Genomic DNA, 16,064 nt, shown 5'->3' with positions numbered 1-16,064 from the left:
CAAGAACCCTCATTTGTCTAGGATGATTGAGGCAGGGATTGTTTGAGTTCGAATAATGATGCTACTCAGGGCCCACATTGCGTATACGCAATGTTGAATGGGAAAGTTTGCGGGCAAATAGGATTAGCTTTGCCTTTAAAAGGGTTCTGTTTTTTAAACCTATAGTAAGAAGAAGAATTGTTTTTAATATTAGAAAATTAAGAAAAGCAGTAATCATACTCTTTTACATGTTATACCTATATTTTCTCTTAATTTACTTCACAGCTTTCAAAGATCCTAAAATTTATTTGCCAATCTCCAAGCCACCCCATTTTTATTGTTCAAAATTAATTTCAGTAATTTGTTAACCGTTTACGGGGGGTATTTTCTCGCTGTCTTAAAAAGTTATGAAGGATACATTACATTATAAAACGGAGTGATGCGTGTGTGTGTTGTGTGCTATGTACAGATAAGAGAGTGGCAGAATGGGATGCCGGAAGTGTGGCACATGCGACACGTCAACATTCAATTTTCTAATGAAATTTTTATTATAATAAAGCACATATCTAAGTCGAGGTGGAAATGGGGAGTAAGCCACGCCCACTTACACAGAACCTGCTAAAGTATTCATGGGAAACAGTGTTGCTTGCCTTCCTGCAGTACACATTTCCCCTTAGCTTTTCCGGCTTTCCCGAATATTCTCTGTATGTATAATGAATTTTGGCAGTGTATATATGGGGAGCTCAGAGCTCCCTTCCTCTCTCTCTCTCCTCTCTCGTTGGCCAACATGACCTACATTCTGGATCCCGGGGCCGTTTGGAGCTAAGCAACTCCAGGGTCTCACCCTGGGCTCAAGCCGAAAAAGCAGGAAGTTTCTGGGGGGGACCAAGGACCAAAAAAGCGAGAGAGGAAGAAGCCAGGGCAGACCAGAAGCGCACGCAGCACGCATAGGCAAAGAAAAAGGACACCCCCTCTGGCAGTCACTTCCTTGCTGGCATCCCCATTTACCCAGTCATCTTCCAACCGAGTCAAGCCTTATAAAAATTGTTTTCGGTTGCTTATTGGCAACAAATTTGCGTGCCTTGCATACAAAACAAAGGAGAGACGACGAGAACAAAGCTGGAACAGACAGAAAAAAAACTGGGGGTCCTAATACACAGTCAAATGTCCCTAAATTGAACTTAAGAAGGATATATTTTTCGTAGGAATTTACAGAAATGATTCGTAATTTGGCTTGAAGAGAGAAACTTCTCCCTTTTTTATAGAATTTCTCGTTACAAGTCCTTCAAAGAGTTCATCAGAAATAATTCATAAATAAGATTGTACGCTACTGTACTTTATGTACTCCAATCTGTCTCTAAAACCTCAAATTATAATCAATTCCCTTAATAAATCAAGTTTTATTACATTCCATTATCTTTTTCCTCTTCCTTCAAGTCTCTATAACTTTCTAATTTTCATCTCAAGAGGCTCGACTGTTTTCTAAGGCAAGTTTGTGAAACCTGATAAAGGTTTCTCCCGCAGCGACTTCATTACAAAGTTTGCCGACACAAAAATTGTGTAGGCGTTAAATGCAACAAATACAGCAAACAATTTATTAACTTGCTCCAGAGAGATTTTCACAGGCTTCGCGTTTGGGTAGCAAACGATTTGGTTTACCGCTAACAAGTGAATTTTTCCCCCATTTCCATTTTCCTTGCAAATACGCAGTCTCATCAATCATTCGGTCGGGACATTTGATGTTTGGCCCAAATTAAACAGGATACTGAAGAACCAAGAAGGACACTGTGGACGTGCGGGCATTTTGTCATTTATTGTTGACTTTGGACAAACAGAAAATAATATAATATAATAATATAAATATAATATTTGAAGATGATGCGAGCCAGCACGTGGTGGATAAAAGTATAGTTATATATATATATATATATATATATGAAATGAAATATTCTGCTAATATCACAATTAAGTGGCTAGAATTGGCGGATGGGAAGGAAGATTTGGGAACAGTGCGTGACAAAAATATGTAAACCAATGCAGGCAAGTCATTTAAGCCACTAATGCTAAGATTTCTTTAACTAAATAATATTCCTATAGTATCAGAGAAAGTCTGAGAGATAAAGATAATTTCAGTCAGAAGCATGAATCGTAGTGAAGGAGTCATTTCCGACGCTATAAATCATATATACATACATATGTCTGGTTAAAAAAAAATTTTTTGGAAATTTTTCGATATTTGAACATTTTTTCTTATCATTAAAATTTAAAAAAATTGAAAAAAATTAGAATTTTGAAATTTTTTAAATTGAGTATGCAGATTTGTTAATCTAATAAAAACTAACATTGAACTGTTTACCAAGTGAAGAGAAATTTTACATTTTGGTTTGTCGAAAAAATTGCCCTTTAAAGCTAAGTTAGGATCGATTTTCGATTCGATCTTACAATTGAATTTCCAACTTGCTTTTTAATTGGAACTACTTATTTTTTATAAATTTGTGAGCTATTCTCCCTTAAGGCACACATGGCGTATACTTAATTTAAAGGTTTTCACGTTAAGTATACGCCATGTATTCTAGACTTATCTTAAATCGAATACTAATTTTATACTTTTTCAGGGTGTTATAATTTTAGTCAGAAGCCTTAAACTTAGTGAAGGAGTCATTTCCGACCCTATATTCATGATCAGAATCAACAGCAGAGTCGATTTAGGCATGTCTGGTCAAAAAATAAATTTTTGTAATTTCCGAAAATTTTATAAGTGATTTTTGTAGGAGATTTTACATCGTTAAAATTTTCAAATTTTGACAAAAAATTTAATTTATTTATTTTTAAAACTTGGTATGCAGATTTGTTAACCTAATAAAAACTAACATAAAACAGCTTTCCGAGTTGAAATTAATGCATTTTTGGCAAAGTTATGATTAATTGTACATTAAGTTTTCGGCTTCCCAAGGTTAGCTACCTTTCCTATTCTTTATAAAAAGTAACTATAAATTAAATTATATTTTCCACTTAAAACCTCTTAATCTAACAACCTCTTTGAGCAACTTTATTGCCTGACAAACCAATAACTGCAAGTAATTCAATCAAAGTTTTGTGAAACACTTTACCGAAAAGCCAAGGACATGGAATCCTTGATCCGGCGTAGCTATGTGATTTTGAATTTCATTTATTTTTGCAAGCATAGCGAAAGTTAAATCTCTCTCTCAACTTTTGCTAGTTTATTAAATTATCAAAAAACTCAAAAAAATAAAGAGGGAAAAGTAAAAATTGTGCGCCAAAGCGAACAAAAACTTTTCTAATAGAAGCAAAAAAAGAAGGAATTGTGAAACAGACAGGTCGAGCGGTGAGTGGGGTGGATTTTGCTGGCTTCGCTTTATTAGCCAAGCTAACTCTTTCCAGGGCCTTCCACGACACTTTGTTCCTGACTCGCTCGCTTCACAGTTCAGAAAATTCAAATTACAGAGGCCAGTGTAGGAGGAGGTTGGCAAGTCAAACCAAACGGAAGCCAAAGCCAAAAGTTTTCAGTTTTCAGTGCTCGGTTCTGGGGGCAACTTAAGTGCAAGTGCCCAACATTACCAACTCGAAATACATGCCAGACTGCCACCGAGTAGATCCAAAACTAAAGTCCAAAAGTGTAACTGCCGAACGGAAACGAGGCAGGAACAAAATCCCCAGGCAAAAAAAAGAAATATATTGGAAAATATAAGACAGGAGAGAAGCGAAAGCCATGAAAAATTCACCAGAAACTTGTTCAGGTGGGCGTGGCGCCCGCCACTTACCAAGGATTCCCAAATGTGAGCGTTCCCTTTTTGGTCCTCGCTCAGGTGACAAAAGCAGGTGACCGGCCAAATGGATCCTGAACGGCCAATTGAATGCCTTCCGAGAACAGCCGAATTTTGTGGTAAAAGGAAACTATGACGGTTTTCCAAGGGAAAATTATCCATTTGGGTTCTCATTTTTTTGTCTTTTTCATTGGAAAAATCATTCACAAAATGAGCCTTATAAGGAAATTGGTAGGAAAATGGATTAAATTTTAGCCTTTCCTTTAAATTGGTTTGAAATTTGTATTTTATATTGATTAATGTGGTTTTTATTTGGAATTCAATTTAATTAGTTGTGTTTACACAGAAAATGTATTATAAAAACTATGAAATTTATTCTAGGAAGGCATAATATCTTTCATATGAAGCTGACTATAAAGAAACCCATATTAAAAGGGTTTAATTTCAACAAAATATATTTATTTTTAAAATATATAATTATTCAAACGAAGAGCATTTTATATTAAGAGATTCTAAAGCTAGTTGTAGTTCTTCTAATTCTATAATAAATGCTTAAGCGTAATGTATAATTTTGATAAAAAAAAATTGTATTTATTATATTTCCTACCCATTAAAATTTATATTACAAAAAAAATAATACTCAGATTTAAAGAAACTACAATTTTATCATCACAGAAAAACTTTTCCATAACCGCCCCGTAATCCCTATTTTATCGCGGAAATCTTTTGCCATTCCGCTTAAAGGGGAAAACCCATGGGTATATAGTATCTTTTAGTTTCCTCTGGCGGAATCCAAACAACCTGACCTTCCCGTTGGCAGACCGAACCGAGCATTATAATAACACTTTCTCAAAAAAGGTTCTTTATGGGGTTTCCACCCCAAAGAACCAACCCAGAGCAGCGTCGCCATTAAAAGCGACGGCGAGCACAGTTAGTTTGTCGTTTCTTGTTTCTCGTTTCCCTTTCCTTGAGTCCATTGTTCCAACGGTATTCGACCCCTTCTCCTCTTCCCCCTTTTTCTCTATGGTTCTTCTTCCCTTGGAGCTGCGACTATGCCCAAAAGTAATCTTCCAAGGCAAATGTGAACCACAAACAAATTTATAGCTGCAATGCGGCCAAGCCAAGCATAACTGTAGATGGGAAGGGAAGAAGGCCAGAAGGCGAGAAAAAAATAAAATAAAAGTACGGCGAAAAAAAGAAAGGGGAACTTAAAAAGAAACAGTCGAGTAAGGGACTATAAAAATATACAACAATACCAAGGCAACGGAACATAATGAGCCAGGGCCTGTAATCGGTTAACGGTAAATTCGAGCAGCCCAGCTGAGCGAATGTGGGCCACCAGAGAGAGAGAGAGAGAGAGAGCGCATGAGAACAATACAGACGGAGGGAGAGCCATATTGGACCTTGCCTTTTGGGCTGCAGGTTCTTTGCAGTACCGTTAGCGTTTTTCTGCGATGGCGCTTTGCATGGCCATTTGTTACGTATGTGGAGCAGATGATTTTGCTGCATACTTTTCTGAGCGCGCTCTCATGAGCTCTCTCTGGCCAATCGGTTCTTAAACCGTTGCCTACTCCAAGGCGCTCTCTGTTGGTCTCTCTCGCCTTGAAACATTTTGCTGCATAAAACGAGGGGCACTCTCGTTGTCTCTCTGTGGGAAATTTAAGTCCTTGCTTCTGCAAGTCCTTTTCTCTCGACACTCTCTTGTTGCTCTGCTTATGCGTCATTTCTTTTGACTTTTCTGCTTGATGGTGGCCTCTCTTGGTATCTCTATCGTTCATCGCTTTTCTTGCAAGCCCTGCGAAAGACAACAACAAATATTATTTCTTGCTCAATTTTATTTTCTTTTCTTGTTCTGGCTTTCCTTTTTTGCTGCTTGTTCGCATTGCAGCATTTTACGCACACAAGCAGGTCTTGTTTTATTTTCTTTTCCTTTTTATTTGTTGTGTGTGTGCAGGAGGTGGTAAAGAGGACTTGGTACTTTGCGACGTTTTCAGCAAATGTTCGCCATTCATTTTTGTCATCGCTGTTGTCCTTGTTGTCTTTATTGTTGTTGTTGCTGTTTTTTTTTTTGGATATGCTGGTGCCTGGAAACTTTTTGGCCTCGGCGCAGTTGCTTCTTCTTACTTGTTGCGTTTCACCCTGGCAAATATGGAAGTGGAAAGAGGAGATGGATGGCGTAGCACGGGAAACAAAATGGAACAGAATTGGGAATAAAGGTCGAAACGAAATGGAATTGAAATTAAGCTAAGCTGGGTGCACCTGTACTTTAAAATACAATTGGGGTTAACTTAATGAATTATTTTTAATGTTAAAGTACAAATAAATATAGTTACTGACCTATAGATTATTAAATTCTATTATTTTTGAATTTGAGGTCATAACTCAAGTGTATTCAAAAGATAATATCTCTTTTATAACAATTTTCCTTGGAGAAAAATACATTTTAACTCAACCCTCATATTTTGAAAAGTTTCAAAGATGATAATGAGCAAATAAATTACTATTTTATATTAAAATTATATATTTTAAACAATATGTTCATTTTACTTATATTTTCCAGTACATATGTACGTGATTTTTGGCAGATCCACCGAAGGCTAATGCTTTCTCTTGGGCTTCCCCCTTTTATTTCCATGGCTGTTTCATTAGGTGGATTTTCCACCTGAGTGACGAACTTTTCGCAAGCACACACACCACCCCCTTCTCCTTCGAGCAACATTGTTCTGCATTCACAAGTTCGTTTCATGCTCTTATGGTTTTTCTTTTTTTATTTTCTTCCCTTCGCACTGCTACTGCTGCTGCTGCTGCTGCAGCTTTCATTCATGCCACGCCAGTTGACATAATGCGACATGGCCACACACAAGCAAATAACCGCCCCCTTCAGACCCCAGGAGCCATCCAAAAGACACCCTAGAACCACCCTAGAATCACCATAGAACCACCCAACAGCACCACACCCCACTTCATTGTCAACTACTGCACTTGGCCAAAGTTTTCAGCCAGGCAGCGCCATGAAAACGCCATTCAAAACTGCTATTCCGCCCGTCATCACATCGCCCTTTTGTTTTCAAGTCACTTGACGATCGAAAAAAAGGGGGAAGGATTTGTAACCCAAAGCAACAACATAGTAGGCCGTTTTGTTTATCCATCAAAAATAATAATATATACAGCTCAGAGCTACACAATAACTTGATTTGAGAACACACAAAACACACAACTAACAAATTATAAACTAAATACTGACTTTCAATATAAAATTATATTTGTACAGGGAAAAGAAAAAAGGGAATTAGAAGCGTTAGAAAAATCAAGCTCTTCAAAATGCATTAGATATATAAACAAGTAACAAGGAATTCTAACAATCGGATACATATTACATAGAACTTTTAACTAAAGCATAAATCCAAGCTACAAAGCCACAAAAACTTTAAAGAATTGGCAAGATATAACCCCAAAATGGGTAAGTTTAAACTTGAAAGTATAAAATGAAAGGAAGCTGACTATCTATGTTAAAAAACAATAAAGTTATGCCTGCTTTCATTTCATTCACCTATACAGTTCATATCTACAGTTTTACATTCACCGCTTTGCATTTTCCTCTATTTTTAACGATCGTTTGTATGGCTGCTATATGATATAGTAGTTCGTTTTTAATATACAATGGCTATAAATTAAATTTAATGAAAATCGACTGAAAACTAGAAAATTCATACTTATTGGTCATTGATACTTTGTGGTCATAGATACATACTTCCTGGTCAAAGTTACTTACTGTTCATTGATATTTACGGACAATAGTAAATCATTGCTCATACTTACTTAATGGTCATAGTTAATAACTGATCTTAGTTACTTACGGATCATAGTTCTATTAATCGTCCGATCGTTCCTATGGCAGCTATATATATGTATATATATAGTCCACCGATTCGCCATGCTCCAATTTATATACTATTAAAATTATATAGTCGAATAACTCCATAGTTTAGTGCAAATAGCCTTAATTTGTTCCAAAACAAATCTCGCACATCTGAGCATATAATTCCCAACTTGTTCTAACATCCCCGGAACGAAGTGACTGCTGCCGGCCAAGTTTCAGAGAAGTGTTGTGTTACAAAAGTTGCAAGTCATTGTTTATTAGTGTTCATAGATATTTACTGGTCATTGATACTTACTTGTCATAGATACTTACTGGTCAAAGTTACTTGCTGTTCATTGATAATTACTGATCATAGTTAATCACTGCTCATAGTTACTTAATGGTCTTAGTTAATTACAGATCATAGTAACTTACGTTTCATAATTCTTTAAAATGTCCGATTGTTCCTATACAGCTATATATCTGTATATATATATAGTCTACCGATTCGCCATGCTCCGATTTATATAATAGTAAAAATATATAGAAGAATAAATAAATAGTTTTATTCAAATAGCTTAATTTTGTTCCAAAGCAAATCTCGCACATCTGTGCATATAATTCCCAACTTGTTCTAACATCCCCGGAACGAAGTGACTGCTGCCGGCCAAGTCTCAGAGAAGTGTTGTGTTACAAAAGTTGCAAGTCATTGTTTATTAGTGTTCATAGATACTTACTGGTCATTGATACTTACTAATCATACTTAATTACTGGTCACAGATACTTACTGATTATAGTTACTTACTAATCATATTTAATCACTGCTCATAGTTACTAAATGGTCATAGTTAATTACTGATCATAGTTAATCACTGCTCATAGTTACTTAATGGTCTTAGTTAATTACAGATCATAGTTACATACGTTTCATAGTTCTTTAAAATGTCCAATTGTTCCTATGGCAGCTATATATCTGTATATATATGGTCCACCGATTCGCCATGCTCCGATTTATATAATAGTAAAATTATATAGACGAATAAATTAATAGTTTCATTCAAATAGCTTAATTTTGTTCCAAAACAAATCTCGCACATCTGTGCATATAATTCCCAACTTGTTTTAACATCCCCGGAACGAAGTGACTGCTGCCGGCCAAGTCTCAGAATAGTGCTGTGTTAAAAAAGTTGCAAGTCATTGTTTATTAGTGTTCAAAGTTAGTAACTGATCATACATACTTACTGGTCATAGATACTTATTGGTCAAAGATTATTACTGATCATAGTTACTTATTGGTCATAGTTACTCACTGTTCAGAGTTAGTTACTGGTCATAGATATTTACTGACTATAGTTACTTAATGCTCATAGATACTTAGTGTTCAGAGTTAATTACTGGTTATAGATATTTAAAAAAGAACAAAAACCAAGGGTCAGTATGTTATATTTTTGATTAATTTTACGGATTTATCACATATTTTTTACTAACTTAAATTCTCATTATTCCAAAATAAACAATGAGACCTTCCCTACGTTTCTCAAAAAACCAAATTTTGTTTGCCTCTCTTTTACTCTCTCTCAAAAATAACACTTTCCTCGCATTCACTTATCTCTCAAAAAAGTGCCCTCCTCTGCGCTTCTCAATCAGTGTACTTAAGCACCGTAGCAAACACAATTATTTTTGTTCTTCTTCTTGAAACTATAAGTTTCTAATTAAATTTGAGTTTAAATAGTCATAGTTAATTGATGTTCATTGATACTTACTGATCATAGTTCTATAAATCGTCCGATCGTTCCTATGGCAGCTAAATATATGTATATATAAAGTCGACCGATTCGCCATGCTCCGATTTATATAATAGTAAAATTATATAGACGAATAACTCCATAGTTTAATTCAAATAGCCTAGATTTGTTCCAAAACAAATCTCGCACATCTGTGCATATAATTCCCAACTTGTTCTAACCTCCCCGGAACGAAGTGACTGCTGCCGGCCAAGTTTCAGAGAAGTGTTGTGTTACAAAAGTTGCAAGTCATTGTTTATTAGTGTTCATAGATACTTACTGGCCATAGCTACTTAATGTTGAAACTTACTAATCAGAGTAACTTACGGATCATCATAACTTACTAATCAGAGTTAATTACTTTTCATAGTTACTTATGGTCATAGATACTTACTGGTCATAGCTACTTACTGTTCATTGATACTCACTGATCATAGCTAATCACTGCTCATAGTTACTTAATAGTCATAGTTAATTGATGTTCATTGATACTTACTGATCATAGTTCTATAAATCGTCCGATCGTTCCTATGGCAGCTAAATATATGTATATATATAGTCGACCGATTCGCCATGCTCCGATTTATATAATAGTAAAATTATATAGACGAATAAATAAATAGTTTCATTCAAATAGCTTAATTTTGTTCCAAAACAAATCTCGCACATCTGTGCATATAATTCCCAACTTGTTCTAACATCCCCGGAACGAAGTGACTGCTGCCGGCCAAGTCTCAGAGAAGTGTTGTGTTACAAAAGTTGCAAGTCATTGTTTATTAGTGTTCAATGTTAGTAATTGATACTCGCTGGTCATAGATACTTACTGATCATAGTTTCTTACTGGTCATAACTACTTACTGGTCGGAGACAAATTTTAAAAGTATAATATATATTTAATAGTATAATAATTATTAATTATATTTAACTATTCCCAGATAAAACCGCCGAGCGAAAGGCCCGGCTGGAGGGTGTGGAAAGAGTGCTAAAATTATCTCAGGAACGTATTAAGATTGCTATGATTATACCCAAGCTTCTGGAGAATGCCGAAAACCTAAAGAGCGTATTCACAAACACCTGCTATGAGGAAATTTTGGGACCGATCGAGAAGATGATCCATCATCTGGGCACTCAAACTGGACGCTCCAAGCTGCCCCATGATCACACCACCATGCGCATTGTGGACTTTTTTCTGGTCAACTATCAAATCTATCGATTCTTTCCACGTTTGATGAGAAATCTGGAGGATCGAGATCGGCAAGTATTGGCCGCCTTTCACTTCCTCGTTGAGAGTGCCCATGTCCACCTGAATCGATCTTCGAGGAGTGAGATCACCAAGGAGCGCAAGCTGCATGCCATCTATCATCAGAATGTGGATATACAGAAGAAGATTCTGGATATAAAGGCCAGTTTGGCATTTCAAAAGGTTGTTGGCAAGTGGAAGACGGCTGCCAAGGGTATATACCTGATGAAGGTGGAAGATGATCTGGCCAACAAGAAGTGGCAAAATAATGTGGCCATTCAAAATGAGATGTAAGTTGGGAGTTTTCATTACAGTCTTTCACTCTTTATTTTATCATTAAATTATGATTTTTTCTAATATCGCAAATTTACTTATATTCTTCAGTGAAAAATGTAATCGTACTATGCGCTTATACCACAAGGGCAGCATGGACAGACAGAAGGAACTGGAGGAGGAGCTGAATGCTGCCAGGGAAGCCTACGAAGCGATGACCAAGAAAAACCTTCAAGAGGAGCAAGACTTGAGGAGTGAAAAGTAAAATGCTTAAATGTTCCCTTTAATATATGTATAAAATATTTATTTACCTAACCAGAAACAAACTGCTCCTGCAACTAGAAAGTCTTCTCAAGAAATACGACTCAAGTCTGGGTGAGAAGATGCGCGCGAATATTGCCATGGAGGATCAGTATCTGCTGGCCAAGAAGGTGCTCGATGACTTTATGATCCAGTTCCGGCATGAGGAGCGTATTTACAGGAACATTGTAGTGAGGCGGGAGGAGGAGGAGCGTCGTATTCAGCAGGAGAAGCTAGTGGTCTTCATGATGAACCGAGCGGCGACCATGATTCAGAAATATTGGCGCAAATGGAAGAAGGATCAGCGCAAGAGGAATCGACGTGCCGCCAAGGGCAAGGGCAAAAAGGGAAAGTAATATTAATTATAAACAATAATTAATAGTACATTATTACAGTTAATATTCATAATTGATCTTACATTTTTAATGTACTATTCATATACAAAAAAAAAAAAAATAATAATAAAAAACTAAATAAGAATTATTAAAATGTAATAAATTTAGTGAAATTACGGCCTAATGATTGTAAACTTAGTGGAATTCTTACATGAGAATATTATGTGTACTATTTGCCAAAACATTTAAGAAACTCTTGTTTTAGTGTTTCTAGACTATTTTATAGTTTAAATATAATATATATTATCAATTCGCTTCAAAAATTCGGTATTTATAAATAATTTTATATTGAAATTTAACAAAATGCCGTGAAAGGGATATACATGATTTTAGTCCAGATTTACATAATCTAAGAGCCAAATCAGTAAATTTCACTTAGCACAGAAACTTATTACATAAAAATATTATTATTAATTTAAAAAAAATCCTTAAATCCTTTTTCTAAAGTCTTGGTTGTACATAAGTGTTTCCCCTTGTTTTACATATTATTTGCCCGTGTTGGCATAGCATACTTTTGTGGCATTTAATGTTCATATTCATAATATTCATGAATGTGCGCACATTTAAGCAGATATGCAAATTAATAATCCCCCTAAGAGCAAAGACAAATGTTTGCTTGCAATTAAATCGTGTTTATTTAGCATTTATCGCACATTCACATTTGTTTTCGCTACGGAAACAAGGATAACCTCTCCTTTGCTTCGTGATCAATGTAGAAGGAAGGATAAAAATAGAATTCATTGCAATGAAAATATATAAAAATATTAATTTTGTATAAAAATATGTCAAGGAATTATAAAGGAAACTAATATTTATCAGGGTAACAAAGCAAGGAAAATGAGGCAACTATCTTAAAGGGAAAGAAAATCTGTTTAAAACATCAACAAGATAAGATGATAATAAATTGCGCCTGGTTAAACATTGATAAAGTCAATATATATACACCATAAATATAACAACAGCATGTAAGTAAAATTTATTTTGAAAATATATACAACATGTAAGGCAATTTCTTTTGATTTCTTATCGACTTGCGATAAATTTTGCTACCCAGCGTGTAAGGAAAACTGGTGGCTTCCTCTGCGATTGCGAAAAATCCAACAGAGAGAATGAAAACGCACACACACACATACACACACACTCAGGGAGAAAGGCAAGGGAAAGCCGAATTTTCATGTCTTGCGGGTCGAACGAAAAATGGCGCATTGCTGTCGTCGCCAAGCGACAACGACAACTACAGAATGTCTCTCCCCCTGGCAGCCGATGTTTGCTGCATTGTTACTTCATTTTCATTTTCGTTACCTATACCACCAAAGCAACCACCCTTAACACTACATAGTGTCCATGTCTAATTTTCCAGAGGTTAACATACTTAACTTGTTGGCATGCGTTGGCAAATGCGCCAAGGCCTGCGTTGCACCAAGCGGCGCCACATTGCGACAATTCGCTGCGGCAAAAATGCTGAGGAAATCGTACAGCAGCTGGAAAATTGCGCAAAATGGCCAAATGTCCAACTGTCCAAGTGTCCAAGTGTCCAATGTGCAATCCCAGTGGAATGGCCATACGAGCTGTCCACCAACCAGCTTGCCATATACATATATTCTGCATGGTAATTGCACACGCATATCCGTTGCCATTACTCCCGGCCACAGATTTGTGGGCCAAGTGTTGCCCACGCTTAATCCCACGAACATAGGAATCTTTTCGATAACCAAAATATATAATACACAATTCTGTTGGCTTAAATTTTATAGAGATTTCAAGATTAAGAAGCAACCATGCAGCGAAAAGAATTAAACTTATTATGCAGATTGATTGCCTGCAATTATATAAACATTATAGTCATAAATATTCTATTGAACTAAAAAAAATGTTTAGCTTTATATTACCCAATTTATACTGATACATTAATTATGTTTAAGTAAATTCGTCTTGAGGCATCTGTAAAATCTAAGAACAGCTTTTCCTAAGGCTAATGTTGGTCAGCCAAAGGGTGCGTCAGGATCAGGGTAGATCTTTTGTCATATATCTTTTCTCACTAAAAAAAAATGCAATTTTAATTCCAAAAAATAAAATTAAATATATAATATATAATACATCTAATTATAAAGAATTTTATCAGTAAAACTAAGACTTTAACTTCCGAATCAATATTTGATCAACATAAAGCTTCTGCAAGGATACACTGCGTATGAGTAATATTTCAAAGTAATTTTAAATTCCAAAAAAATAATGAAAGGTATATAATATATAATACATATAATTGTAAGAATTATTTCAGTAAAATTAAGACTTTAACTTCAGATTCAATATTTGGTGAACATAAAGCTTCTGCAGTGCAACACTGCGTATGAGTAATATTTCAAAGTAGTAGTATATTTGTATGAGAAAATAATTGTTTACATACATTTTAAAACTTATTTTATAAGTTTTGATGAGTTTTTAAGATATAAACTTTAAATAAATCATATACATGATCTTTTTATTCCATAATTTTCCTTGCCAAAAAAGAAACAGAAATTATTCCAAAAAATTTTGTAACTGATCAACTTTTCAGAGGAATCTGAACTATGGATATTTTAACATCTCATCACTTTGACATCTAAATTCAAAAGTGAAAATCTATTTCCCCCCGGGCCCTTCCCAATATCAACATGGCCAAGCGTGACATCCTGCCCATCTTCCCATCGCGGGCCAACTCCGTGGTCATGAAACAACGCGTCCTGGCGGCCAGGAGAGGTGTGGGTCTGCTCAAGCGGAAGCGGGATGCCATCGACATGAAGCTACGCGAACTAAAGCGGTTTATGAATGAAAAGGACGAAGAGGTTGATGAGGCAATGCGGGAGGCGATCTTTTCAATGGCCAAGGCCCATATCCTGGGCGCCGATTTTAGGCCGCAAATAGTGAGCAGCAGCAAGGTGGATACTCTAAATATACGTCGAACTCAGACCAAGATCGTGGGTGTCACACTCAACTGCCTGGAGCTGGAGGTGAAGAGTGGCGGCGGCACAGGATTTCCACTTGCCGGACTCAGCGTGGGTGGATCCCAAGTCAACCGGATCAGGGAAAAATTTACCAAGGCACTCTCCGAATTGGTAGCATGTGCCTCCATTGTTGTCCAAGTACGGATGCTGGAAGCGGCCTCGCTGCAGACCAACATGCGAGTCAACGCCCTGGAACATGTGGTAATTATTGATACATTACATTATATTTATTTATTGAAAAAATCCATTTTTATATTTTATTCACCCTAAGGTAATACCAATTCTGCAAAATACCTCCACTTATATAACCGGTGAGCTGGAGGAGTTCGAAAGGGAGGATTTTTATCGCCTCAAGCGATCCCAGGCCAAGCAGCTGGAGGCCAAACTGGCCTTCTCCGAGCTGATTAAAACCAAGAACATGAACTTCGATGAGCTGGCCTTTTATTCAACAAGAGCTACGGTCATAATACTGCCCAAAGCCGATGTCCACTTCGATGCCGAAGAGTTTGAGACGGAAAAGGTCAAGGAGAGGATGCGGGAGGCCCGCCTATCTTCAAGCCTAACTAATCAGCAACCCAACAACAATTTTGCCATCTCGCGCAGCACTTTGACTGGGATTCAACGGAGTCGTGACCCATCTATGGGCAACGTTGATCTATATAGTACCAAGCGCCTGATCCTCGAGGATTCTCGGAGATCCAGTGTGGTAAGCAGGGAGGCCTTCTTGAAGAGGGTCAGTCTGATTGCAAAACGATCTGAAGAAAATGAAGCTGCCAAATTGCCTGCTAAAAAATAAACCAATTAATTTAAAATTGGCATAATAATAACATAAATAACACTTGGTTTACATAAAAGAAGAAAAAAAAATGTTTGTACTTTGGCAAATATACACATCTAAAAATCCAAAAGATAATCGTTTCGAAATTTGTCAGAAAATTTCAAATAAATGCAACATATCGGTCTTGTTTTCATATTATAATTTTTATTTAAAAAAAGGACTTTAATTTTTTTATTAAATCGTGTTTTAGTTTAACAATTTTTATAGTAATTTGAAAAAATGAAGAAAAACTGAAGTCTGCAATTGAATTAAGCACAACTAAGTCAAAAACCATTAGTTTCAATTTAAAAAGCTTTTTTATGTTAGTTTTAATTAGGCTCATTAATATAATAACTATGCAAACTCAATTTGAAATTTAAGAATTTAACAAATTTTTGCCAATTTTTGAAAATTTAAACTTGTACATTTAATTTTTTGTCCTGAGATGGCTAGATTGATCAAGAATATATATATATATATATATATATATGACTCCTTCAAACTCAAACTAATGTACCCTGAAAGGGTATAAAAATTTAAAAAAGGCTAAGGCAAAGTGCCCGGAACCCTTACTAATGCATTATCAGAAACTTGTAATTATTTTTATAAAAACATTGCTCAAGTGTATTGTTTTTATATGGTATTAAT

The 16,064-nt window shown here is 35.9% G+C and overlaps 2 protein-coding genes across 2 annotated transcripts; both read left to right on the top strand.

The window, feature by feature from the left end:
- Positions 1-6,637: 6,637 nt before the first annotated feature.
- LOC110178301 (uncharacterized) lies at positions 6,638-11,709 on the top strand. Its single transcript, XM_020945390.2, has 4 exons — positions 6,638-7,224; positions 10,343-10,937; positions 11,032-11,181; positions 11,240-11,709. Exons 1-4 carry the CDS (start codon positions 7,221-7,223, stop codon positions 11,574-11,576), a joined length of 1,086 nt encoding a protein of 361 aa, XP_020801049.1. The 5' UTR covers positions 6,638-7,220; the 3' UTR covers positions 11,577-11,709.
- A 2,436-nt stretch (positions 11,710-14,145) lies between these two features.
- Vha36-2 (Vacuolar H[+] ATPase 36kD subunit 2) lies at positions 14,146-15,570 on the top strand. The gene is made up of 2 exons (XM_020945403.2): positions 14,146-14,800; positions 14,871-15,570. Exons 1-2 carry the CDS (start codon positions 14,270-14,272, stop codon positions 15,393-15,395), a joined length of 1,056 nt encoding a protein of 351 aa, XP_020801062.2. The 5' UTR covers positions 14,146-14,269; the 3' UTR covers positions 15,396-15,570.
- Positions 15,571-16,064: the final 494 nt, after the last annotated feature.

Source organism: Drosophila serrata, unplaced genomic scaffold (genome assembly GCF_035046125.1).
Source record: "Drosophila serrata isolate PLE 108 unplaced genomic scaffold, ASM3504612v1 contig_184, whole genome shotgun sequence".
In the NCBI taxonomy this organism is placed as follows: domain Eukaryota; kingdom Metazoa; phylum Arthropoda; class Insecta; order Diptera; family Drosophilidae; genus Drosophila; species Drosophila serrata.
The sequence above is the reverse complement of the archived record's forward strand: the minus strand, read 5'-3'. Positions and strand labels throughout refer to the sequence as shown.

Coding starts and splice junctions, on each gene's coding strand:
- LOC110178301 (XM_020945390.2), top strand. Junction 10,938..11,031: donor GTGGCCATTCAAAATGAGAT/GTAAGTTGGGAG, acceptor TATATTCTTCAG/TGAAAAATGTAATCGTACTA. Junction 11,182..11,239: donor CAAGACTTGAGGAGTGAAAA/GTAAAATGCTTA, acceptor TTACCTAACCAG/AAACAAACTGCTCCTGCAAC.
- Vha36-2 (XM_020945403.2), top strand. CDS start 14,270: ATGGCCAAGCGTGACATCCTGCCCATCTTCCCATCGCGGGCCAACTCC. Junction 14,801..14,870: donor TCAACGCCCTGGAACATGTG/GTAATTATTGAT, acceptor ATTCACCCTAAG/GTAATACCAATTCTGCAAAA.